Source organism: Herpailurus yagouaroundi, unplaced genomic scaffold (assembly GCF_014898765.1).
Source record: "Herpailurus yagouaroundi ecotype Mexico unplaced genomic scaffold, PumYag 100, whole genome shotgun sequence".
Lineage (NCBI taxonomy): Eukaryota > Metazoa > Chordata > Mammalia > Carnivora > Felidae > Herpailurus > Herpailurus yagouaroundi.
Window position 1 is genome coordinate 5,811,098 of NW_024412391.1, and position 27,111 is coordinate 5,838,208.

Genomic DNA, 27,111 nt, shown 5'->3' on the forward strand with positions numbered 1-27,111 from the left:
AGTGTGCGTAAATGCCCGTGAAGTTGTTTTTTTTTTTTTTTTTAAGGTTTATTTATTATTTTTGAGAGAATAAGAGACAGTGTGAGCCAGCGGGGAAGGAACAGAGAGAGAGGGAGACAGGGAATCTTAAGCAGGCTCTGCTCTGTCAGTGCAGATCCTGACTCAGAGTTTGATCTCACAAACCATAAGAAGTGACCTGAGCTGAAATCAAGAGTCCAACACTTGCTTAACCGACTGAGTCGCCAAGGTGTCCCAAAGCTTCCCCCCGCCCCCTCGCTGTGAGAGTTTAGCTGGTTAGGCAGGTTCCAGTGGGGTCATTCATCATCTTGGGCAGCAGGGGGCAGCCTGTCCTTATTTATTTTAGACGGAAGTCCTTGCCATCTCAGCGTGGCCACTTGAGGGCGTGAGAAGAATGTGGTTCGTGCTGGAGGGGACCCCCCCCCCCCGCCCCCGCCCCCAGCGGGAAACTGGGTTACCTGCCTGCCTTTCTCAAGGCTGAGATGTGGGAAGCAGATAAACAAATTGCATCTCACATGTGTGTAATTCTTGAAACTTTTCAAGTGAGTTCTAGATTCATCTAAACCCCAAATGTGTCTCCTGATTTCCTCAGATGAAACTGAAATCTGAAGAGGCTAAATGAGTCGCCCCAAGACATACATAATGAAGTGACAGCTGGCACTGACACCCAGCCCTCCCTAAGTTCTAGGGCTCTGCTGTGGCCACTGCAGGGCACTGAGGCCTCCACCCCTCAAGGAAGCCCGCCTCCTGGAGCCAGACTGCCCGGACTCCCACCCACCCCAGGCCCTCTTATGTCTGTGAGGCCCTGGGCCGGTTACCAAGCCCCTTTAACAATAATACCACCTACCTTATGGAGTTCTTGAGAGATCTGAATCAGATAATACACATAAAGCTTCATTATGGTGGCTGAATATAGTCAGCAAACGCGTTAGGGACTATTGCTTTCACGGAGAGCACTGGCCTAGGGATACCTTTGCTGCATTGGTTCTCACGCTTTAGCGTGCGTCACAAGGACTTGGAAGTCTTGTAAAAATGCAAGAGGCCAAGCTCCATCGCAGAATTTCTGACTCAGGAGATGGGGGAGGGGCGCCAGAATTTGTATGTCTCCTAAATTCCCAGGGGATGCTGGTGCCGCCGGTCCCCCGGTCTGCACTTGGAGAAGGCGCTTTCTTTCTTCTGTACATTTCCCTCCAGTCCTAGCTCATACTTGAGTCATTCAACCACTGGGTGCCTATTCTATTGTAGATGTTGTGTAATCACTAAATGTGCCAGGATGAGTAAGACAAGCTCCTTGCCTAAGGAGCTCACCGTTGAAGGCCAAGTAGATACAACCACAATTGCTAGGCAGCAGGAGCAGGACTGACCGCTGTAAGCATGTGGCAGGAGGAGGAGGAGGACTCCTCCCTCAGACTATAGGGCCAACGGGGCCAACACAGGGCTGGGGGAGGAGGATCCCGGAGCAGGAGGCCTCAGAAATGACTTTCCTAAAGAAGGCGAAGGGGCAGGTGGGAAGCATCAAGCCAGCTGGACCAGTAACACGCAGAGCTAGAGGTGAGAGGTCCGTGGTGTGTCGGAGGAGCCACCAGGATCTCTGAGCACAGGAGCAGAGACAGAGAGGAGAGGAGAGGAGTGGAGAGAGACCGAGGAAGGAAATACAGGCGGAGCAGAGAAGGAAGACCCTCCCATCTGCAGGGTAAAGAGCTCAGGGTGTATTTTAGAAGTTGTGGGAGGTCGGGAGCCAATGTCACATGCAGGACCTCTGTGACTGCAGTGCTGGGAGATGGTCAGGGACCAGAGCCCCCGTGAAGCACAGGGAGGCAGAGAATGGCCCGCAAGTCCGTGAAAGATCAGAGCCCACGGCCAGGTAGCGTCTCAGACCCCAGCAGCAGCAGGAGAGACAGTGAGGTGGGTAGAGAGAGCACAGGCTTCGGGGCCAGGCTAACGAGGAGCCCAAGTCCAGATTTACTATCTGCTGGAGGAGGGGCCTGATAAGCCAACAACCTTCTCTGAGCCTTTGCTTTCTTGTCTGTACCACTGGAATAGTAACCACTTCAGAGTTAAGAAGGGACCAGATATAAAAATGTCTGTAACGTGCCCAGTGTGGTAGACACTTGTGGGTCTCATTACATGGGATGAGTAAGAGGCAGATTTCTGCAGAGTGTGGGGGCTGTTGTCTCCCTTAGACACAGGAGCACGTTGTGGGAGGAGGGTCCAGTGTGGCCTTCTGCTGCCGGGAGGCAGTACGACCTGGGCTAGAAAGCGTATGTGTACAGGGGGCTCAGCAGAGGCCAAGAAGATTGGCGCAAGGGTCTCTGAGGTGATTAGCTCTGGGTCCCAGTGAAAGGAGGTAGTGAGACCCTGCAAACTAGGACCTGTGTGGCCCCACACGAGCCCTGCAGTCCAGACCCGGGGGAGTCCCAACATCAAGGAACCTCTTTAGCACAGCCTTCTGCAAGGTATTGTTCTCTAGTAAATAGCCCCCCATTGCCCCCTACTTGTAGGTTTTTAGATTCCTTCTCTTCACATGCTGCTAAACCAGTATTCCATGGAACATATCTCGGGAACTGGGGCATTCTGTTCGTCTCTAAGGGGTAGAGCCCTGTCTGGCCTCAGATGGGAGCGAGGGGGCAGGAGGGAGCAGGTGCAGACACAGGCAGTTGTGCGAGGCTCACTTTATTAGGATATGGATGGCAGGGGGCCTGGGGGCTTTAGCTGTTGGCAGCTATCGTCTCCTTAATCCAGTCTGTAAAGTTGCACACCTTGGTGTAGACGCCAGGCTTGTTCTTCTGGGCACAGCCATAGCCCCAGGAGACTATGCCCTGGAGCTCTCCTCCGCAGACCACAGGGCCACCAGAGTCACCCTGGGGAGGAGGCACACGGGACAAGGGTTAGAAAGGAAAAAAGGGTAACTAGAGCCACACACAGTCTGAACCTTAAAAGACTGCGTTCTGGTCAGATCTGTGGTTCTGCACCCCTCCCATGGTGGCCCGTTCTCTGTTCTCACTCGAAGATGACTGTCACACAGACAAGCCTTCCTCGCTTCTTTACGAGTCCACTGCACGGAGCCCTCCTCCACCAACCCCACAGCTCTGGCTGGGTGTTCCTGCTGCTGGGCAAGGGTCTCAGCGTGGGAAGGGGTCGAGTCACCTGGCAGGAGTCCTTGCCTCCCTCGAGGAAGCCAGCGCAAACCATGTTCTCCGTGATCTGCCCGGGGTAGGCGGCTTTACACTGGTCCTGGCTCAGCAGCGGGGCGTCCAGGCACTGTAGCAGCTCGGGGTAGTTGGCTTTGAGGAGCAGGAAGAGATCAAGGAAAGGAAAAACGGGAGTCAGGCCAGGAGAGGGGACAGCCATCCAGTGCTGAACACGGACGGCGGCCAGGGGAGGACTCCAGGCACGTAAGCCCCAGTGAGGGACAATGGGGTTCGGTTCCCAGAATGATCGCTGCTGACCCCCTCCCTGGATATGACAGTAGAAAGGGCTATATTTGTCCGATATTTCGATTCTAGGGAGTCCACTCCTTAAAGCTTTGCCTCTTTCTAGCACCCAGCCCCGAGCTCGGAGTGTAGAGGGGTTCAAGCTCAGGGGCATGCTTGGTTCTGGGAGATGCGGGGAAGTCAGAGGGTGAAGCAGTGGGGGTCCCACTCACTGCCAGAGCTCAGGGTGTTGCCCCAGCCGGAGATGAGGCACTGGGTGCCGGCGGGGGCACAGGCGGAGGGCAGCGATATGGTGGACACCCGGGCAGTGAGGGCTGCAGGTGAGAAGAGCTTGATAAGCATGATGTCATAGTCCAGGGTCCAGCGGTTAAATCTGGGGTGGCGGATGACCTTGGCCGAGTTGATGAACTGCTCATCCCCCTCCAGGACTTCGATGTTGTGCTCTCCGAGCCTCACTTGGATGCGACTGTTGGGAAGAGAAGTGTGGGGAAACCCTCTTGTCCATATGCCCACTTTTCCCCAGGGTTCTCCAGGTTCCTGCTCATGGGTAGGACTGTAGCAATATCACCAGGCAGGAGAGGGGTGGTGGGTCAGTGCAGGTGTGAGACCAAGAACTTTCTGCTTGAGAGGTGGGTGGTCATGGAGCAGGGATGAGGTGAAGGGACCCAGTGGGGACTGCTCCTCAGCCTGCTTTCCCCAACAAACCCCCATGCACCTGGCACCACAGGCACAAATGACCTGCTAGAAGCTTCCCATGCATCCCTCAGCCTCTGTCATTTCGCTACCTACATGCAGCGACCTTATTCCCTCCCTTCTTGGTCTGGTAAGTGCCATCATCCTGTATGAGCTCACCCAGTGGTTCTCAAACTGTTGCCCTGGGACCTGCAGCCTCAGCATCACCTGGAAACTTACTAGAAGTACAGAGGGTTGGTCCCCACCCCCGCCCCCGCCCCCACCCCCGGATCTGCTGAATCAGAAGCTCTGGTGTGGGACCCAGTGGTCCATGGTTTAGCAAGCCTTTCAGGTGATTCTGATGGAGAACCCTTGGTCCAGGCAATGATCCTCAGCTCTGCCACAGGATAGAGTCACCAGAGGTGGAGAGCATTAAGAACTCACCAGTGTTCAAACCCCTCTTCCTGAAAATTCTGAGTTAAGTGCCCTGGGATGGGACCCAGGCGTCACTATTTTTTGAACAGATCTTAGGTGGTTTCAATGGGTAGTCAACTGGCAGAGGAGACTCATGCAAGGTCCTTGCTGCTTTCCCATTGGACCTCACCACCCCCAAAAGAGTCCCTCCCTACTTTTCTGACCCATAGCCTTTGCTGTGTCATCCATTTGTTTTGGATGGGAGAGGCTTTCTATCCAGTGCCCCTCTTTGCCCCCTCACTTCTGTGAGTGGGTGGCTGGTGACAACCTTGCCTCTCCATTCACCCATCTTCTCCAACCTCCGCACTCCCGGGCTGACCCAGCACCCGAGAGGGCTCTGGGTGTGGGGGACCCAGCACTCACGACTTGTAGCAGTGAGCCGCAGACACCACCCACTGGTCACTGATGAGGGAGCCGCCGCAGAAGTGGTAGCCCGAGTTCAGGGACACCTGGTAGGGGATGGAGTTCTCCTCACAGGTATAGCCCCCAACGATCTTGTCATCGTCGTCAGTGGGGAAAGCAACTTGAACGGAGAAAGGAAGGGAGAAGCCAATTCAGCGGATGTGGGCAGGGGGAGCCTGGAGCCCTGTGGTTGGATCATGCTAATCAGGAGTCCTCAACAGGCGCAGAGATGACAGACTGGCAGGCAGGGGGCGTTACATCCCCAGTAGGTGCCCGAGCGCATAGCTCTCTCCTGAGCCTCTCCGTGTGTCTGCAGGGCACATAGCCCGGTGCCTGCTGGGGCTCAGGCCCAGACCTCTGCCGGGGGCACCGGGCAAGAACACAGGACATGCCTCACACTACACTCGGTGTGACACAGGTCTGAATGTGGTTTTCTCATCCACTGAATGCTTCTCATCCATCATTGCTCTACTCCTCACGGCTGTTTGAGCCCCAGATTGTCAGGATGGATTGGCCTAGAGAGGAAAATCTGGCTAAGTAGCCCTGGCTGTACCCAGCTTTTCCCATAGCTAAAAATCTACAGGAGCCCCCAGGCCCATTAGGCAGGACAAAGGCAGACCAACTGTTATTGCCTAATAGAACAGTGATTCCCAACCTTGGCTACACACTTGGGAACCCTAAAGTCTTTTAGGAAATTAAAAAATTCAATACACAGGGGCTACTGGGTGACTCAGTCACATAAGTGTCTGATTCTTGATCTCGGCTCAGGTCATGATCTCACAGTTGTGGGATCGAGCCCCGCAGAGGGCTCTGTGCTCACAGCCCAGAGCCTGCTTGGGGTTCTCTCTCTCCCTCTGTCTCTGCCCCTTCCCTGCTCACTCTTGCTCTCTTGCTCACTCTCAAAGATAAATAAATAAACTTAAAAAAAAAAATTCAATGCACAGGCCACACACCAGGCCAACTAAATCAGAATTTCTAAGGATAGGAGTCTGGCATGAGTATTCTTTCAACTTGTCTAGGCATACCTGAGGTTGAGGACAGCTATAGGGGAGCTATCCCAGAGTTGCCAGAATTAAGCCTCAAGACCCCGGGTTCATTTCATGGATGACTGGCACCTGGTCTCCCTTTCCAGCCCCTCCCAACAAAGTCCTAAATGGGTCGATGATGGGGTTGGGAGTGAGGTCAGCACAAGGTGGGAGAGTCTTACAGAGAGCCCAAGAATGAGGAGGAGGGCTCCCTGGCAGGGGAGAGAGACTATCAGAACCCAGGTAAACACAGAAGACCGGCAAAGGTAGAGCAGGTGTCTCTGCCAGGAGAGGGGTGAGTGGGGCCCGAAGCCACACGTGGGACTCACCAGCAGCTCCCACGAAAGCAAGGATCAGGAGTGGAGTCATGGTGGCAGAAGTAGAACTGAGTGAGTAGTGGGGACGCTTTTATACCTCCCCAAATGTGGGCGAGGGGTGTGTGTGAGGGTGGAGGGTCACCGCTCCTCCCGGGACAAACACACCTGTAACTTTCCCTTCCCGGGGCCTTGCCTCAGCTCTGTGTTTGGCCATCTGTGGATTCGTGACCCGCTGGTGATAAGAAAGCTTACCTTGTGAGGGCAGAGAGGAAGAGCAGCTGACTCCTGGGAGGGTTCTGGGGTGAGGGGAAGAAGCCAAACCCCCATATGTCACAGCTGGACCTTCTTAAGCTGAGATGAGAGGAGGAGGAAGAATGGCCTGGGCCCTCTGACCTCGTGGAGATTTATTGAACTCTGAGCAAGAGCTGGTATTGGAAGCAAACTTGGCTGCTGGTAACCTGAAGCCCCCACAAGGGGAGAGAAGTCTTGTCTAAGTCTTGTATCTGTAAGCACGAACACCCTTCTCCCAAGTCTAAACCACTGGGTAGGAAGGCCACACTCAAGGAAACCAGCATCCCAATGTCAAGAGCTGATGAGAAGGGAGAGGCAGAGTTTCTTGGGAATCTGGGCTTTCAGCTGGCTTTCCTTCCTACCTAGGCTTGTGGACAGGAGCGTTTGGAGGGAGAAATGAAGTAGGCATTTGCCTGATGTATTTGGAGGACAGAAGGTCAACACCATATCCCTCCTCGTCATCCCTATCACGATGCCGATCTTTCTCATCACTCACACTGTCTTGGGTTTTCTCTCAGCAACCTCTTGGTTGCCCTGGGAAGCTGCTCCCGTGTGATGAAAACTTCCCCCACCTGCTGGGGGCTGGCAGCCTGAGGTCCAATTGTGTGCTCCAGATCAGATACTAAAAAGGGTTTGAAAGTGGTAAACGTGGGTTCTGATCAGAGAACCAGCAGTAGGTAGAGAGATTAGCACATAGTGAAGGGGTCGAGTATTTGATCATTGGTAACAACAAAGGAATGGGGGAATTCTGGAATTTTCTATGTTAGATGCAGTGGGACTATTGTACTGGCCTCAGCCCAGAGTTCATTTTCCCAGGAATGACTTCAGTTTGGGACCTGCCACCACCCACCAAGACACAACCTTGTAACCTATTGAGGCATAACCTGACCAGAGGGGACTAGAGGCGGAGCCAGTGTCTGTGCTCAAGTGTAATTATGTGAACCAGGTGGAGAAGCTGTCTGGTGAAGACACTTCTCCTTCTCAGCTCCTCTGAGCTCCAGGGTGGTGAAGAGCTGGAGCGGGCATGGTCCATGTTCAAATTCTCTGAAAGGTGGAAGCGAGGAAAGTTTCTGGCGTTGGCGAGCAAGGTGAAAAAGGCCGAGGAGTCTGGTGGTGAGACAGGAAGTAGGCTGGGGGAATGGAGTAAATGGAAACTGGCAGAAGTTGGGGAAAACACTATCGTGGGACTCGTGGTGTTGGGAGTGGCCCATAGGCCGGTCCGGTGCCTGGCATGGCTGGAGGCCAGCTTCTCCACAACAGGGGAGCCGCTGCTCAGAGCTCTGGCCTTGCCTATGGCACCCCCTCTCATCCTGGTGGGCTCACACCTCTGGGGGAAGGTGCTATATTTGTACAGTGCCTGACAGCTTTTAACGAGCTTTCACACACAAACAGCAGTGGCATGCTGAGCTTCGTTTGTGTTGAGTTTCAAATTTGGCTTTTCACAAATGTTTTAATTGTGAAATGTGCAGAAAGAAATTATTTCCATTTCTAGAGGAAGAGACTGAGAATCAGCAAGGTTCGGTGTTGCCCAAGAACGTACATCTAAAAATGGCAGAGCTGGCCTCAAGGCTACTGGAAGACGTGGAAAGTGTTGGAAGTCTGGGAATTGCTGCAGGTGCCATCTAAGGGAATGTCGATTTGGGATCGAGCCAGAGGCTCCCAGAGGACAAAACGTACCTCCTGATCCCTCCTGATGCTTGGCTCCCTGGCAGAAATAGAAGATTAATTAGTCCTCTACCTGGCACCCGGTCTCAGAGCCTTACCTTGCCACGTCCAAGGCATGGATGGCATATCTCTCTGTGCTCCTGGGTGGCTGCCCCCGGCTGTGGAACCTTGACAGTAGGGGCTTTCCCCGTAACGTCACCAAATATGCTATTTTATCCCTTTGTTGTGGGGTGTTCGTAGGAAGCCCTGCTGTAGTGGATAAAGAGAGGAACACGTCCAGTGTTCCCTGGAGAGGTGCACTAGGAAAAGGGGATCCTTGGTAGGAAACTGGGGAGCAGGGAGAACATTTCTGGATAGGTGCTTGTGGCTTTGACTCTGAAAGGGAACACCCAAGAGCTTGAGGACTTTCTGTGTTTAAAGCCTCAAGACTAGCTTTTTCCTGATATTTTGTGCTCTTCCTCAGAATAAACTATTACACCCACAACACAGCACGAAGTCAGTTTTCTTGAACGTAGCAGGAATCACCTTCTAGGCAGAGAAAATAGCTGTAAGTGACACTATTACCTTATGCTTTAGGCTCAGGCATGTAGGATGGATTCAGGTGCCCCTTTGCCCAAATTCAATATGGATAAGTCTGTGCAGCTCTTACACTCTTCATTCTGAGCATTTCTCTAAGACATTCTCCTAGTTCGTATTTCACGATTAGCGTATCAAACCACCGGCTTTTAATTACGGTAACTGTGAATAGTTTCCTCGTGCTTACTATCCCAAACATCGTCTCAGTCTTTCATGGACCTTTTTGTTTCACTTTACTATAACAACTACCCATGAGGTTGCCCATTTTGTAGATGATGAAATGAGCCATGTAGAGGTGGAGTAACTTGCTCAAGGTCACACAGCCAGTAAGTTGTAGAGATGGGATTTAAGCATGATAGTTGACTCTAGAACCCGCCTGCTCTACCATAGAATATTCGCTTCCCTTCTTCTTTATTTGATCCGCAGTGCAGCCTCATGAGTTAGGCAACAGACACCGTTTTCTCCGTTTTACCATAAAGAATCTAAAGCTCAGAGGTCAGTGACTTCTCCAGGGTCACTTGGCTGATGAATGTGGAGTTGACACCAGAGGCTTTCCCTACACAAGCTAAGTTATTTCCCATTGTGTTGCTACACACTGGGGTCTTTGGGACATCTCAGTGGTCTGAAAAGTAGATTTTGGTCAGATTCCAAGTCACTAGTTGTGGGTTTTTTTTTTTTTTTAACCCTTTTCTCCCAAGCCCACCCCTACCCCCGACCAGGCTCAGGTATTTCTCCTCCGCTTGTAGTCAACTCCCCTTTTGGCCCAGTGTCCTTTACTGATCTCTAACCACATTGTCCAATTCCGAGCTGTCTTCTCTTTAAACTTCCAGCTTTTTTCTTCCTCCGTTATTTTTTTCTAAACCACATATTTTCACCATGGCACAATTTCTCATCCGATAAGAACTGCTTTCTTGAATATCTGAGCCTGGGAATCACTGACTCTTGATAGTGAAGGGGGGCACTTTGTGTGGCCCAGAAAAACGTGAAGGCTGAGACAGAGGTGTGGAGGCATAGGCTGGCCATAGCTGATTGGCTAAATGGGGGTGTCCACCCTTTCTCTCCCCCTTGTCCTGCTCCCCACCTTGAAGCCAAGGAAGATCAAGTTTTGTGCCCAGAGCAAGGTTCCATTTGCATATTTTATCTATTCTTCAGGTTTCTTTAGAGGGGTAAGTGGGAAGTCTCTGGCAATTAAGGCTTTAACACTAGCTAATGAAAGACTGGTTCCTGTAATGTTATGGCCTTCCTGTTCACATTTCCACCCCTCCTTGTCTCGTCCCTGAGCCTATTAGAGCTGCTTAAGTGGCTCCAGCATCTATTGGAGGGTAGTAAGCAGAAGAAAGGCAGGAGAGAGTCCAAAAGGAATAGGCATGTGGGCTGTTATTATTGTAGCAGTCATGACTTGTCCCATGATACTCAGATTTAATTAATGGCATGTATATTTATCTTTCTAAATCATATTAGATCCAGATTGAACTCCACAAGCAAAGTTCAGTGATAAGCCCAATCAGTCAGTTGGGCTCTGTCCACTCATTTGGATTATAAAAACTCTAGAATGTGTTGTCCGTTTGGAAGGCAGCCTCTAATTTGTCCACTTCTTATTGGCCAACCTGCCCAGAGGATCTCCAAGGCTCAGCACGGAGTGCTCACTTCACACAGGCACCTGTACCGTTCCAATTTGAGGACAATCCACTTCAGAGCCACTGTGTTTGAGCAGGTTCTGGGCTTAGGTCTCTAGAACCCATCACATCTGTTCCCTTTCCCAGCCTTGGGAACGCAGCAGAGGGGACTGGCACGTTGTGGGGCCGCCTTTCTCTTCAAACATAAAAGTCAAAGCATCAGTTCGTCCCTGTTAGAACAATTCAGTTCATTTGCTAATGGGATTACATTGTCTAAGCTCTTTTTCTCCTGGGAAATCCATACCCCCCTGGCAAAATTTTCTCTTTTCTTTTGAATCATATTTATTTACTCAATATATTCGTTTGCTAGGGCCACCAAAGCAAAATAATACAGACTAGGTGTCTTAAACAACAGAAATCTACTTTCTCATAGTTCTGGGAACTAAAAATCTAAGATCAAGGTATCAGAAGGATTGGTTTCTCCTGAGGCTTCTCTCCTTGGCTTGTAGATGGCCTTCTCCTCACTGTGTCCTCATGTGGCCTTTCCTCTGTGGGTACAATCCTCGTGTCCCTTCTAGGATGTCCTAATCTCTTCTGATAAGGATACCAGCCAGTTTGGATTAGGGCCATCCTCATGGCCCCGTTTTTAAGTTAATTAGATCTTTAAAGACCAAATCTCCAAATGTAATCACATTCTAAAGTACCGGGGCTTAGGGCTGTACTTGTACGAATCTTGGAGCGCATTTCAGTCTGTAACACTCAGTAAACATTGGCTGAATTCCTGAAGCATTCTTGCAGTTTTTCTAAGCTGTAAGGAAATAGCAATGAAGAAGATAGGAAATGTCCTTTCATGGCATTTATCTGCATTTCTGGGTGTGGCTACACATATGTGAGGAGGTATATTGATATCAGATTATGGTGCTTAGGTATTGTTAAAATAGGATAGAGTGGTAATAAATGTGAGCGGCTTCTGGGTTCACAAGTGCTATATTAGGTAAGGGGGTCAGGAAAGACCTCTTTGGGGGAGATGAGATTTGAACTTGAGACCTCACATAAGAAGGAGCCAGTCATGGGGTGCCTGGGTGACACAGTCGGTTAGGCGTCTGACTCTAGATCTTGGCTTGGGTCACGATCTCACGTTTCATGAGTTTCAGCCCCGCATCGGGCTCTGTGCTAAAGGTGCAGAGTCCGCTTGGGATTCTGTCTCTTCTTCTCTCTGGACCTTCCCTGATTGTGCACTCGTGTTCTCTCTCTCAAAATAAATAAATCAACTTTAGAAAAATAAAAAAGAAGGGGCCAATCACGTAAAGGAAGAGTAGGGAGGGCTTTCATTATTCCCTGCTGAGTCTGTAACAGAAATAAATCAACACATACACCATTGCTTTTTAAACTAAACAACCCTGTCATCTAGCATATGATATTTACCTTGCCATTGGTTTTAATTGTAAAAATTGACCATCAACATATTGAAATGGTCTTACAAAACTTAATGTAGATTTTTTGACATGAAATGGTATTTGTGGAATATTAAGAGAGTAAGTTATAAAGCAGTATGTGTTGTATGATCTCACTTTACTTAAATGAGTGAGTTTACATTTTGCAAAAATATGCATGGATTTTGTGATTCAAACAGCTAAAAGAAAGAGAAACAATGGCAATAATAAATAAAATGTTCCCAGCGAGGGCAATACCTAACCTTGAGGAAAGAATTACTAGTGGTGAAATTTCATATATTATAGTGAGAAAGAAATTTAGGCAGGACTAAATTAATTGTCTGTTTTGTCTCTATCAGGCATAGTGTTCTGTGTTTTATGTGGATGATTTCATCTCATTCTCAATTTCTACAATAAGCCCAGGGTCGTGGGATCAAGCCATGTGTCCGGCTCTGCACTGAGTGTGGGGCCTGCTTAAGATTCTCTTTCTCTCTCTCTCTCTCTCTCTGTCTCTCTCTCTCTCTCTCTCTCTCTCTCTCCCTCTTTCTCTCTCCCTCTCTCTCTCTCCCTCTCCCCCTCTCCCCCCTTGCATGCTCTCTATCTCTAAAATTAAAGAAAACATAAATAATAATAATAAAAATATACAAGGGCAAGATGCTTTCAAAAATGACCGCTCATATTTGTAAAAGATCCAAGTAGAATTTCTAGAAACAAAAATATAATTTAACTAGATAAGGTCAACTGAAGAGTTAAATGGCTTATTGGAACTGAGGAGTGAATTAGTAAACTGGATGCTGGTTCCAAAGAAATGACCCAGAATGCACCACAGGGAAGCAAATAGAAGGAAAATGTGAGTGAACAGTTAAAAGGTATAGGGGCGCCTGGGTGGCGCAGTCGGTTGAGCGTCCGACTTCAGCCAGGTCACGATCTCGCGGTCCGTGAGTTCGAGCCCCGCGTCGGGCTCTGGGCTGACGGCTCAGAGCCTGGAGCCTGTTTCCCATTCTGTGTCTCCCTCTCTCTCTGCCCCTCCCCCGTTCATGCTCTGTCTCTCTCTGTCCCAAAAATAAATAAATGTTGAAAAAAAAATTAAAAAAAAAAAAAAGGTCTAAATGGCAGTGTGAAAGAAATGTGAACACAGGTTAGAACTACACCTCGGGCCATCTTTCCTCCCATAAAATGGGAACACCTAGATTTAGAGGCTGAAGTTCTAGCCCCTTGAGATGATCATCGTCACCACTCCCTTTCCGACCACACTTGTGTGGCACTGTACTGATGATTCCAGGGAAACGTGTCACCTGGGCCAGAACACGGGCCCAGGGTTTTTCAGCTGGAACTAGGACACTCCCATGCAGCCTTGGGTGTGGATTGATGGTAAAGACGGGTGGGGTCGGAGCAACCCTGAGACTCACGCTTGCTCTTGAGAGTGAATTGAGACTGGGCTTGTGTATCTACTCTGTGCATGTCTAGCTTTACAGATCCGAGGGGCAGCTAACACACAGTTCTGACTGCCATGATGTGACGTGACACAAAGATCTAGGGTGCTCTCCAAAGGACAAACAGCTGTTGGCGGATAGAAGAGTGTGGCTTCGCGCTAAAACTCCTTGCGTCTGCTCAGTGCGTCTCTTACTGGGGAAGGCTGGGGGCACTCCCGTCCCGCCACAGGGACTTGGAGAACGATGGACCTGCCTGGTGTATGACCCGAGGCAGCTTTAATCACCGCCTTGTTCTGTGGAACCCCCTTTTGCACTTCCCTCACCTTACAGATTACACAGCAAATGGACCAGTCTGGCACACCCAACTGTGGTATATGGTAACTCCCAAGTCTAGAGAGGCCCTCTCAGCATCACGCCTCTCTCCTTGGCAGACAGTATAAGGTTTAGCAGCTAAGAGGGTATAATCAAACACGTCCTAGACCTTGGACCACTCAAAAGCTCATCAATGTGGCAGGTCCCTGAACTTTTGCAGATTTTACGTTGGTCCGGCCTGCATATGGCATACTGAGGCATCTCGAGTGCTTTATGATTCCAGGTAACCAAGAACAACCAGCAAAATGCCATCAGTCTAATGGACCAGTATGATAGCAAGATGGCTAAGAGCCTTCTGAAGTATATCAGTAGAAAACGAGCCAAATAGAGCTCTGAGATAAAATAGTTGAAGGGGATTTCTGACCCTGCCCCTTGAAGGCAAACTGTGTCCAATGGTCTTTCCCGAGTACTTCTAAATACTCTTACGAAGGAAATTTTATCCTTAGCCTCCTGACAGCTATACTTCCTGTGTCTGGCTGGAGTCCCCCCCAGTTCGTCCTGCAGATTCTCTCCCTGTGGCCAGTCTTCCCCTTCACACCCAGACCTGCCCACAAGCACGGGAACAGCTAGAGCTGTGGTTTCCCCCTCCCACCTGCCTTGGCTGGGGCCTTGGGTTCATCCGGTGGGAGCCAGACAGGAGGGAGCTGGCTGAGGTTCTTGCTCAGACCTCTGATCCGTGCTGAGTACTGTGTCTCCGGCACTACAGAAGTAAAAGCTGCTATCTTCAAGGCTCACGTTGCTTACGGTCATAGTTGAGAACACTAGGGTTGGGCGGCTGATGGGAAACTTGTCCTTGGTAAATCCATGTTTGTAAGTGGCCTCCAGACCCTGGTTTGTGGTTGCCATCAGCACCAAGCTCTGTCCTGGGAGCTGATGGTACCAGAACATTAAGGTGAACTGGATATCGACCTCACAGTGGATTGTCACAGAGGTCCCGCGTTGACAGATGTCTCTGTGTGGCTTCTGAGAGAGGAGAGCGCTGAACACAGTGTCTAGTTCCAGTGAGAGAGAGAGAGAAAAAGCTGACAAGCTCGTCCCCAGGCAGGAAGGTCTTTTCACTATTTGCTTTAATGTCACTTTGGATCCCTGGCACGGCCTCCATTTTGTTCTTCCAACTTTTATACCATCAGAATCTACTAATCCACTAATCCAGTTCCCTCATCCTCTGATGGGTGGCCTCAGACCCTCTGCTCCTCCACTGGGCATCAACATTAACCCCAAACTTCCCAGTGGGATCAGACTCATACCTTGTCCCAGGAGAAGTAGCAGGCAAGTCAGCATCTTTAGGTGATAGCCTCTCACCTTCCCTGAGAAAAGGCACTGAGAAGGCAAACTCAGGTTCATCTCTCCTCCCCAGCGTGGTCTTCCTTTCCTACTGCGTCTGTTTCCCTTCTGTAGTAGGAGGAGGAGCCTCTGCAGAATGTGCCGAAAATCCGTCTGCCCCCTAGTGGAGCTGTGTGGCTCTTCACTTAGGATGGATCTTCACTCCCAAGGCGTAACATTCACCTGCCATCCATCCGCCACCTATCCACCGCGTCCCCACCTGTCATTATGGAGCACCACATAGGTGCTACCCTTTGGGTAATTGCCACTGGTGAAGCCTGAAAGATCACACATAGGCTTTCAACCATTTCTCACCTCCTCACAGAACCTTTGCATTTCCATATACATTTTAGAATAAGCTTTCTAGTTAAACAAACAAACAAACCCCACCAAAACTCAGTTGGTTCAAGAATTAGGATTTTGTTGAATCCATGGATGAATTTGAGGAGAACGCTCATTTTAACAACATCCAGACTTCCAATTTGTGAACATGATCTATCCCATGTTGCAAAGTTGTCTTTCGGAGCACCTGGGTGGTTCAGTCGGTTGAGCCTCCAACCCTTGATTTCAGCTCAGGTCATCATCTCACGGTTTGTGAGTTCGAGCCCCACATCGGGCTCTGCATGACATTGTGGAGCCTGCTTGGGATTCTCTCTCTCTCTCTCTCTCTCTCTCTCGCCCCCCCCCTCTCTGCACCTCCCCCACTCATGTGCTCTCTCACTCTTGAGATAAGTGAAGAAAACCTAAAAAAAATAGTAATAAAGTTGTCTCCCATTTCTCTGAGTAACGCTTTTTGCTTCTCAGTATACAGATTCTCAGTGTCTTGCATGTCTTTTGTTAAATTTGCTCTTAAATACTTTGGGCTTGTTTATATTCTTTTAAATTCAAATTTTAAAACTCATTTATCCCATTGTTTGCCATATCATATAAACTGCAGTTGATTTTTGCATGTTAATATTATAGCCCATGCCCTTAATAAATTCACTTATTAATTTCATAATTTTGTAGTTTCTTTTGATATTTTAATATAAATGGTGATTTCATCTCTTAAAATATTTTCCCTTATCATTTACTCTTCAGCCTTTTCGTCTTTTTCTTGCCTGGATGTGCTGCCTAGCTGCCTTCTGTGGGACAGAAGTGCTGTGCGTGAACGTTATTGACTCGTCTATCATGTTGGAGCTAAAGTGTTGAATATTTCTGCCATTCATTATGCTGTTAATTGTTGGCTGCTTGCAGATGTCCTTCGTTAGACTGAGGAAGTTCGTCCTGTTCCCACTTCTCTGAGTGTTCCTATCAACAATGGATATGGAATTTTATTAAGTGTTTTTTCTATCTCTAGTGATAACTGTTGTAGTTTTTATACATGTGCTAATAAGGTAAATGATAATGACTTATTTTTTTAATTTTTTAGTTTATTAAAAAACGTTTTTTAACATTTATTTATTATTGAGAGACAGAGAGAGACAGAGCATGAGCAGGAGACGGGTAGAAAGAGGGAGAGACACAGAATCCGAAGCAGGTTCCAGGCTCTGGGATGTCAGCACAGAGCCTGACATGGGACTCGAACCTGCAAACCGCAGGATCATGACCTGAGCCGAAGTCGGACGCTTAACCGACTGAGAAACCCAGACGCCCCTAATTTTTTAATTTCTATTTTATTTTTATTTTATTTTTTTAATGTTTATTTTTGAGACAGAGACAGAGCATGAACAGGGGAGGGTCAGAGAGAGGGAGACACAGAATCAGAAGCAGGCTCCAGGCTCTGAGCTGTCAGCACAGAGCCCGACGCGGGGCTCGAACTCACGGACCGTGAGACCATGACCTGAGCCGGCGTTGGAGACTCAACCGACTGAGCCACCCAGGCACCCCTTTAATTTCTATTTTAGAGAGAGAGAGACTGAGAGTGCGTGTGCAAGTGGGGGAGGGGCAGAGGGAGAGAGATCATCTCAAGCAGGGCATCCCATGCTCAGTGCAGAGCCAAACCCGGGGATGGACCCCACGACCCTGGGATCATGACCTGAGCTGAAATCAAGTCAGGTGCTTAACCAACGGAGGCACCCGAGCGCCTCTGCAGTGACTGATTTTTGAGTATTGAGCAAGCTTGTTCCTGGGATAGACCCTATTTAATTATTTGAAAACAATCTATTTTGACTTGTTAACTATTGACATTTCAGGTATCTCTCTATTTTTTTCTTTTAGTGATTGGCTGAAAATTATCATACTCATTTTAAACTTTTTACAGTATACTTATGATTAATATCGTAAAGATTCATTGAAAATATAAAACTTTGCGACTACGTGGGCCTGTTCTCTCCAACCTCGTCTTTTGTGGTATTGTTGTCATCTTTATTGTGTCTATCTGCCACATGCCCGGCAATGCAGTGCTGAAATTTTTGCTTTCACCGGTTGTGTGTACTACAAGGAATTAAGGAAAATCTCTAATATGTATCTACACTTCACTATTTCTTGTGCTCTACATTTCTACCTCAAAATCCAAGTTTCCAACAGCTATTGTCTTTTGATATTTATCTATAGACCACTGGAATCTGTTATTCTTTTTGCACACCCCCCCGCCCCATTCGCTAGACACTAAAATTTCTATTGCCGTAAATTCAAGTTTACTGAATTTTTCTTCTGTTATCTCTAATCTGCTCCAAGCTCATTCAGTGAGGTTTTTTTTTAATTTCAAATATTGCCATTTTAATTCTCAAATTTCCATTTCTTTCTTATAGTTTCCATTATTGTGTTGTGAATTCCCATTTGTTTTCTTCATTACAGTAATATTTTCTTTTATGTCCTTGAACATGCTTTAAATCCCTGTTCATGAATTCTATCATCCAGGTAAGCTCAAAATATGTCTTCACATCAGGAGTTCAGAGCTTGGAGCCAGGCAGCTGCCATACTGATGTTCTCTTGACTATAGGTCATGTTATTTATTTTCTTTACATACCTAGTAATTTTTTCATTGTGTCTTAGACACTGTCAAGGGTATGTCTGGATTTTGGTTATCTCTCTGAGGGGTGATTGGGTTTTTGTTTTCACTGGCATTTAACTTGGTAAATTCAACCTCTGAATTCTGTTCTCTTCTGTTTGACAAAAATGGAAATTTCTGTTCAGTTCTTTTACCCTTAGCATGGCTGATTGGAGTGCTTCTCTCATGCATAGTTCAGGCATTAACCAGAGACTGGGACAGATTTGCATGCAGAATTTTGGATTGCCATTTTGTGGATATCCTTTTTCTGAGACATCCTCGCTAACTTTTTAGTCAATTCTTCATGGGTTTCTACTTGACTGTGATCTATTTTTTGGCAAAAATCTATAGAAACAGAAAACTTACCTTTCATGCAAGTGTTTACTTCCCCGTAGATTCTGCCTTCTTTTGGTTGCTTTTCAGCCCATTAAAGATAAACTTTAAACTTTTTTTTTTTTTTTTTTGGTCCAGAGTTCATATTTGTGATTTGTGAAGGATGAGTCTTACAGGAGTTATCATGGCATTACAAGAACTGCCTCATTCTTTTGAATGGCTGTTAGGTAATCAGCAGACTTTTATCGTTTGGTTGGTACCTATATCTGAAGCCTCTGAGTCATCTAGATTATTTTTAAGGAGGTCATCTTCTCCAGGCTGGATCTGGGTTTCTGATCATGTGAACTGACGCTAGATGATGTTCTGGATGAGTTTCTCATTTAGTGTAGCCACAGTCTGTGTTTTGGCAGTAGCTGAAAATGAACCTTGGAGTCTTCCTGCTTCAGTCTGGCCTGGTTGCTAACTCGTTGCTCCATACAGTTGTTATCCTGATGCTTTTTTTGGTTGTTGTTATTCTGAGTCAGATTGCCTATTTTCTGAATCCTGCCGTTCCTTCCCTTTTCGACTTTCTCCTGTCGTTTGCTGATACACATTATCCAGGAACTTCCTTAGGAAGAGTGAAATGGAAATAAAGGGTTTAGATCCTGGCAGAAATGAAAATTGCATTTGACTGGTAGCTTGGGTTGGTTGAGAAACATAGGCTGAAAATTGTTTTCTGTCAGAGTTTTGCAATTATCTTTTACACCACCGTGTTCTAGCATTCAGTGTCGCTACTGAGAAATGTGAATCATTCTGTTTCTCATTTCTTTATTTATAACTTGTTTTGACTTTTAACATTTTTCTTTGTCTTGCATCACTTTAGATAATTTTGTCCGCACTGTTCTGAAACTGAATGAAGATATACCTTAGTTTCAGTTGTTTATATTCATCAAACATATCATTGGCCTTTTTTAATGGCCATCTTTACTTGTCCATCACTAGGGTGATACTGTTTCTTCTGTCAACACTTCATCATTCTACTTCAAGGTGGAAGTGTTGAAAGTATATGCTACATCATGGAAGACGTCTTTGGTGCTGGCTATGCTGCTGGCACAGAGGTAGGAGACCCAGATATTTGGCTGTGTGAGTTATATCTTTCTACTAATGGTTGGATTTGAGACCCATTGAGCTGAGCTTGGAAATTTACCCACATTGGACTCCATTATCTGATCATTTCAAAAGCAGTATAGGAACACTTATCTCTGCCATTAACTTTCCAGCTGTGTGGCTTTGGGCAAGCTATTTAGATATAGGTTTTTCATTTATAGTTAGTAGGCAATAATACTTGTATTTCACAGCTGTATGTTACAATAAACTGCTTGGGATATCTCACGCTTGTCTAGGAAAAAGGGGAGATGTTCTCTTTCATTGCCCCTGTTTATTAAGAGGCTATCCCCACTTTTCCATCATGTCCTAGCAAAACCTGTTTATATTTTCATTTAACACAGAACAATTTGCTGTATTTACCTAAGTCACAGAATTTTAAACCTCTCTTTCTTGGAGATTTAGGATGGCATCATTCCTTCTATGAATTTTTCAGTATCTTAATGTGATGTACCTTTATCCAAAATCATGGTTTACATTTTCCGAATGCTTCCTTGTACTCTTATGGTAAACATTAGTAATATTTTATGTGCTTTTAAGAGTGTATTCTGTGAACTCTCTTTGGGACACTTTTTTTTTTTTTCAATTTACTTCTAAACTCAAGCCTCTTATCCGAATCTACAATCCTTTCAACCTCTTTAGATGTCTTGTATAATTCATTTGATGTATGATATTCAATCTCTGCATATTTTTCATTTAAGTCATGTGTTCTACCTCTCTGCTTGGGCGACAGCTCCTTAGCAAGGTAAGATGCCTTTGAAGGAGCAAATGGCAGCGTGTAAGGACTGAAACCTGGTCCGGGGTGGCGTTCTTTCCACCAGGGTCTCAGTTTAGTTGGGGATGGTCCCAGAAAGCACTGGGAATGCTCATATCTGTTCCCCTCTCTTGAGGTTGATCTTCTGGGTTGGTGCAATGCTTGCTGTGGGAAGTTAATAATTTATGAGAAATTATAGGACTCCCAGACACCCTGAAGGCCCACCAAAAATAGATGTTTGCAGATGTGTTCTGTCATTTCACACCATTCTGCGAAAAGGTGCTTTCTCTGTTCTAGATGTCGACCTCCATTGGGAGACCTATGATCCCTATCTTTTTTTAGAGAAAGAATGCCACCTTTTCATTCCAGCAGGATCTCTCACAAGAATGTTGCAGGATATTTCTTACTTTTAATACTTCCTCTTGCCTTTACTTTTTATCTAAAATCAGCTCAAACTGGGTGCTATATGTAAGTGATGAATCACTAAATTCTACTCCTGAAACCAATACTACACTATATGTTAACTAACTTGACTTTAAATAGAAACTCCGAAGAGAAAAAAAAAAATCAGCTCAAGTCTTAGCTCTCATGTGAACTTAATACTGAATATTGTAATGTGATTGATTTACTTTTTTCTCTGAGTTCTACACCATAAAAACTTAGCACTGAATCGAAGCATCTAATATGCCTGTTTTGTCTCGTTAATACTTTTGCACTGACATTTGGATTTCCAATATCCTTTACATTTCTTTTGTATTCCCAAAGCAGAATAGGCTCAATTCATATTTACTGACAGGATAGTGTATGTTTCATTCCTAAAACAAACAGATATTTTCTCCAGAGGATTGTGAGTACAGATATAGCATGACTAATTCTTTTTCTTTTAAGTTTTTTAATTTTTATTTTGAGAGAGCTCTAGAGAGCAAGAAGGGGAGGGGCGGAGAGAGAGGGAGAGAGAGAATCCCAAGCAGGCTCTGTGCTGTCCACACAGAGCCCAATGCGGGGCTCAAACTTACAAACCATGAAATCTTGACCTCAGCCAAAACCAACAGTCCGGACATTTAACCGACTGAGGCACCAGGGTGCCCTTAGCCTAATTCTTACCACCTTCTGCATCAAAGTGTATTCCTTCCCTGATCAGAAATTTCCAATCAAACATCATCGCGCACTTAGAGAAACGTAAAAAGATCCATTTTTGTCGGTTTTTCTCTTTCTCAACTGAGTAAACAGAAGTCAAACTCCACAAGCTTTCTCTTGAATCAGCACAGACAAGAACATTTAGCTAAAAAGTTTAGACTGTGTGAGCGCCCTCTAGTGAAATGTCAATTAAGAGCATACGGTGATCCAAGTAGCAAACAGTATGAGGGAGGAGGAAAGGAGCAGGGAGGAAAGATTGATAAACGGTCATAGGGCAGGGCCGCTCCAGTGTGAATAAGTGAGAGACTTCTCCTCCTGGTTGGGGTGGGGGTCTCATGAACTTAGGTTGGGGATGACACATATGGTGGGGCGGGTTAAGTAAGTTCAGAAGGGCCCCCGACTTGGGAAACAGTGATGAGTGGGGCCTGAAAAACATCCATGCCCTCCTAGCCAAGATGCGTGTCTGTGGCCTTGGTTCCCCTTAGAGGCCGCCTTACTTCTAATTGGCACAAATGTGCCGTGGGAGCCAGTGCAGCTCAGCCCTGAGTTGGGGGTCACTTCCCCCTGATATCTGCCCTTTTTGAGCAGAGAGGATGTGGCTGTGAGGCACTGTGGATTTACTGCTGGCACAGAGGTACACAGATGTCTAGTTGGTGCTGGCAGAGTCCAGGGCCAGGGGGAAGGCATTCTTCTTCTTCCTGGAGACGCTGTACCTGTCAGGGGCATCTCCTTTCTCAGTACTGTCAATATTATATGACCGATGGAGGAGCTGCAGCCCCAGACCTCGGTCTTGTCGATACCAGTATATTCTTTCATGGTCCATATTCTGCAAACATTCCATCAAAACTTTCGTTCCCACTTTCTCGATGAGATATCTCGGAGTTTGGGTTCCTTGTGTGTCCACAAAGCCTAAGAGGGAAGGACAGATGAGGTGAGAAAAGAGGCCAGGAAGCCTGCTGAGGGATAAATCTTGTATTCAGGGCCTAGGAATAATGGCACAGGGGTCTGCTGCCAACTCCCCAGACTCACCGACTCCCAGGAAGCAAAAGGCCACAGCACAGAGGAGCCTGGGCCCCATGGCAGGCTAGAGGCAGGAGTGGCTCTTCTCTCAGGCTCCAGGTTGGTTGTCTGTGATGTCGCTGTCCCTGCCCACGCTCACGATCCCTTAGTCATCTTCTAGATGCTGGAGACTTTAGAGATGCCAGAGTGAAAGCCGTCTCTGTTCTGCAGTGTGTGTGTGTGTGTGTGCACGTGTGCATGTGCTTGTGGGTGCTTGTGTGTGCATGCATGTGTATGTGTGTGCACGAATGTGTGTGTGCATGCATGTGTGTGCACGCATGTCTATGTGTGTGTGCACATGTGTGTGTGTAGAAAACAGCTGGCAAGGTAGGCCTGAGATGGCCATCCTTAGAAAGACCGGCTTGCAAGGCAGGCATCTGGGCGCTGGGACTTCAGGAGCGTTCCCACCACCTAGTAACTGGTAAGTGTAGATCGTTTTGCCTGGACTGCTTGCACAAACAATGTAATGTGTGCTGAACACCTGCTTTGTTTCTTTGGGTGTGGAATTTGGGTACGTATTAGGTAGAGAGGGCCTGTATGGTCAGTTGGATTACTTTTCCTGGATTGCCAGGGTGTTCCACAGACTGGGTGACTCTCCCTACGGAAATGGGTTTTCTCGATGTTCTGGAAGCCAGAAGTCCAAGATCAAGGTGTGGCCGGGCTGGTTTCCTCAGACGCCTCACTCCTCGACTGGCAGGTGGCCTTCTTCTCCCTCTGTCTTCAGTCTTTCCTCTGTGTGTGTCTGTGTCCTAATTCCCTTTTCTTACGAGGACACCAGTCGGATCAAGAAGGGGCCGCACCAGTGACCTCATTTAATCATCTCAATTAATTACATTAATTACCTCTCTAAAGAGCTCATCTGCAAATATAGTCACATTCGGAGGTCCTGAGGGCTGGGACGTCAACACAGGAAATTTGAGGGGACACAGTTCAGCCCATAACACCAGCTGCCCCACACGGCTGGGATGCCGTGTCTCTAACGGGCCCCCCTGGGCAGAACCCTTGCTCGTAGGCTCTGCGTTTTCCTTGCAGGGGAAGGTATGCATCTTCCTGGGAGGGAGAGAGCATGAGGATGTCTGCATGGATTTGTCCAGACTCCACCTTGTCTCTTTCCGCCACCGCCTGCCTGTGTATCCTAACTCGGTCTGTATGGTAGAGCTCAGCCAGGGGTCCTGATGTGCCGGGTCCTCCTAGTGAGTCTCAGGAAGTGAGTCTCCAAGATGGGGACTTTTTTTCCCTGACTAACTCTGATGGGGGAAAACATTATGTTCTCCCTCCCTCTCTCCCCCCACCCCCTCTTTCTCTCCTCTCCATCTCTCAACATACATTTCCTTCACAACAATTTTAGTTTTTCATACGATCTTACTGAGTAACAATAGTTACCACAATTAGCGCACTGGTTACAAAGGCAGGCTGTGGAGCTGACTGGGTTTGAAATCCGCTTTGTCGTTCGTGTTACTGGCTGTGACCACGGGCAAATTCTGGGCCTCAGTGTCCTTATATGTCAAATGGGACTAATAACAGTACCAACCGCACAGGGTGAATGCAGGAAGGAACAAGTTGGTACCTATGGACCGATCATAAACAGGCGGGGCTCCGTAAGTGTGGCTGGTCAAAGCACTGACTCATCACCACACCGTTGTTTACTGAATACTGATTCTGTGTCAGACAGCATGTTAAAATTCTTCACCCACATGATTTCTTGGACTCATCCTTATGTTCCCCTTTTGGGATAAATCTTTGTCTAAAAAGACTTGCTTTCCAAAATATTTCTCCAGGAATTGTTTTCCCAAGAATTCAAATCGACAAAACCAAAACCGCACTTGCTGTTAAACTCTTGATATTATACTCTGGTTCATTACCAAGTGTCCTACACCAGCCCTGCTGTTTCTTCTTTAAGCTTCATGATACTTCTGTAATAGGGACTTCGCCCAGGCAGTGTCCGATCCTGCTTATCCGCTAGGAAGGAAAAGCTTCAAACTCCAGAGTAATTCTGACTCAACCGTCAAGATCTTGCCCCTGAATTCCCGGGGAATCTCATAACCAGAAGCGGCCAGAAGAAATACGTCTGACTTCGTGTTCGGGTTCAAATTCCATCTTCCTGTTGTGCTGTTCTCTGCTTTTGAAATGATTAGCTTTAGTGTTTAGGGGATTTTATCAGATCCCTAGTAGCTCCTTGCCATCCTGGGCACATCCTTATATCCCAAGTCCTCATTTCTACATGTCCATCCTTAAGTACACATGTAGTACGCTGAAAGTATTTAGTTGTAGATATTTCTTTTATCTTTTTAATGTTTATTTATTTTTTATTTTTGAGAGAGACACAGAGCGTGCGCGGGAGATGGGCAGAGAGAGAGGGAGACCCAGAGTCCAAAGCAGGCTCCAGGCTCTGAGCAATCAGCACACAGCCCGACGTGGGGCTGGAACTTACAAATTGCGGATCATGACCTGAGCTGAAGTTGGATGCTTACCTGACTGAGCCACCCAGGCGCCCCTAGTTGTAGATATTTCTGTTCTAATTGTTATGATTTGCTTCCATAGATGTAGGGACATACAGAGATGTGATTCTTCCCATGAGTAATAGGCTAATTCCTCCATAAAACACTTGCCTTTTCTGTCCTCTGTGTTGGTGGTGGAGACACAGTGGTGCCAGTGCCCACACATGCAGGTCCACCTGGCAGTGTAGTGGACACCATGGGCGACCAATGGTGGAGTCCGGGTGTGGCTGGTTCCAGGTGCAAGCACTAGGGTTACCGGAGGGTGGGAGAGACACTGGCCCCTGTCTCACGGAGTCAAAGGATGAATCTTGCAGACAACAGAGAGTGAGCAAAGCGGTAGAGTTTATTGAGAGAGCGTATAAAGCTCTCAAGAGTGACAGGGTCCCGACTGGGTAGCCACCAAGGATTTTTGTCCCTGACTTTTTATTGGGACCTTGTCAGAAAGTTCGTGAGACTCCACGTATGGCACCTAGCCCAGGCGGGTCTGGAATACCTTCATCTTTTTTCTCTCCAAACCCCTCCGTTTCCTTCAGCCTCCCGCTTGTCGCTGCAACCTGCCTCCCCGAGACCCCCTTCTCTCTCCCTGCCTAGAGTCGCCCTTCCCCATTCACTAGGAGTGCACTGTCTGCAGAGAAGTAGAAGAGGACAAAGAAGAAGGGGAGTGGGAGGGAGGGAAAAGGGAAGGAAGAAGAACTTCAGAGACATCACAAGCAAACGCATAAGCAGGTATTTAGAAAGGGCATTTTCAAGGTAATAGGAGAAATGTGAATATAATTCTGGCAGTATATAGTAGTAAGGAATTGCAAATAATTTTGTTAGGTAGGTAATATGATATAACAAAGTGTTATTCTTTTTTAGAGCTTACTAAAATCTGGAATAAAATACTGTGATGTCTGGGAAATTGCTTCAAAATGTATCAGCCCAAAATGCTGGGGAAATGGATGATGGTGGGGGGGGAGGGGAGTAGCAAAATGTTAATTATTGAATCTGGGCGATAGGGCTCATTGTATTATTTCTCTCTATTCTTGTGATTAAAATTTTTCATCATAAAAAGCTTGAAAATGTAATACGAAGGGAAACATGGAAAGTACAAATGATTTTCATCTAACGCTTCACCTCCAACATGCTTTACCACAGTACTAAATTAAGTACCGTTTTCTGTAAAGTAACTGTTTATATTCCTCCAAAGTATTGACTTACAAAGGACAGCCTGAGGAGAGGTCCAGAGTAAAGAGTACAGGGAAATAACAGCTAAATACAGAATGTAATTCTGGATTGGAATTACGTGGGCCCGAATCTGTTTTCCTGTTTGTTATAAAGGAATCATTTGGGCAATTGCCAAATATAAATAATGTAGCAGATACTGATGTAAAAAAAAAAAAAGACAATAATAAAATCCAATTAAAAGTTGTTCTGCTTGTGTTCCCACCATGTGCCAGAAATTCTAAACAACTTTGGTGATAAAAGACTCCTTTTGTGTAATATCTGCCCTTTGGCGACTGTCTTATGTCACTTAGCCCAGTGTCAAATACCTAGAAACAGAAAACAAGCAGTTGCCGGGGCTTGGGGGAGGGGAAGTGGGGAGTCGCTGTTCAGCAGGTACAAAGTTCCAGTCTTGCAAGATGGTTACCTTCTAGAGATCTGTCTACAACATTGTGCCTGTAGTTAACAAGACTGGATTGTACATTTTTTAATGTTTATTTATTTTTGAGAGAGAGAGAGAGCAAGGGAGGGGCGGAGAGAGAGGCAGACACAGAATCTGAAGCAGGGCTTTGGGCAAATCCGGGGCTATCAGCACAGAGCCCCACGTGGGGCCCGAACCCACAAACTGGAAGATCATGACTTAAATGACTGAGCCATTCAGGCGCCCCCAGACTGGATTGTACACTTAAATACTTGTTAAAAGGGATTCGTGTTAAGTGCCCTTATCACAGATATGCGCACACACACACACACAATTTTAAAAAATAACCCTACTTGGGGCGCCTGGGTGGCGCAGTCGGTTAAGCGTCCGACTTCAGCCAGGTCACGATCTCGCGGTCCGTGGGTTCGAGCCCCGCGTCGGGCTCTGGGCTGACGGCTCAGAGCCTGGAGCCTGTTTCCGATTCTGTGTCTCCCTCTCTCTCTGCCCCTCCCCCGTTCATGCTCTGTCTCTCTCTGTCCCA

At 47.1% G+C, this 27,111-nt stretch overlaps 2 protein-coding genes and 1 long non-coding RNA gene across 3 annotated transcripts in view; all 3 read right to left on the reverse strand.

The window, feature by feature from the left end:
• The window catches only part of LOC121028976 (M1-specific T cell receptor beta chain-like), a 194,908-nt gene that overhangs the window by 9,298 nt on the left and 158,499 nt on the right, over positions 1 to 27,111 (reverse strand). The gene's annotated exons all lie outside the window — the stretch shown is intronic.
• On the reverse strand, positions 2,673 to 6,484 carry LOC121028198 (anionic trypsin). The gene is made up of 5 exons (XM_040471741.1): positions 6,355 to 6,484; positions 4,962 to 5,121; positions 3,665 to 3,918; positions 3,166 to 3,302; positions 2,673 to 2,879 (listed from the first exon to the last, which is right to left on the reverse strand). Exons 1-5 carry the CDS (start codon positions 6,392 to 6,394, stop codon positions 2,727 to 2,729), a joined length of 744 nt encoding a protein of 247 aa, XP_040327675.1. The 5' UTR covers positions 6,395 to 6,484; the 3' UTR covers positions 2,673 to 2,726.
• On the reverse strand, positions 10,237 to 14,631 carry LOC121028217 (uncharacterized). The gene is made up of 2 exons (XR_005789126.1): positions 14,321 to 14,631; positions 10,237 to 10,686 (listed from the first exon to the last, which is right to left on the reverse strand). It is a non-coding gene; the product is annotated as an uncharacterized LOC121028217 (long non-coding RNA).

What these genes read in the sequence shown, in the direction of transcription:
- LOC121028198 (XM_040471741.1), bottom strand. Translation starts at nt 6,394, where the DNA reads ATGACTCCACTCCTGATCCTTGCTTTCGTGGGAGCTGCTG. An exon ending in CAACACCCTGAGCTCTGGCA is followed by an intron (nt 3,303 to 3,664) that starts GTGAGTGGGACC and finishes TGCTCCTCAAAG; the next exon opens with CCAACTACCCCGAGCTGCTA. An exon ending in GAGGCAAGGACTCCTGCCAG is followed by an intron (nt 2,880 to 3,165) that starts GTGACTCGACCC and finishes CCTCCTCCCCAG; the next exon opens with GGTGACTCTGGTGGCCCTGT.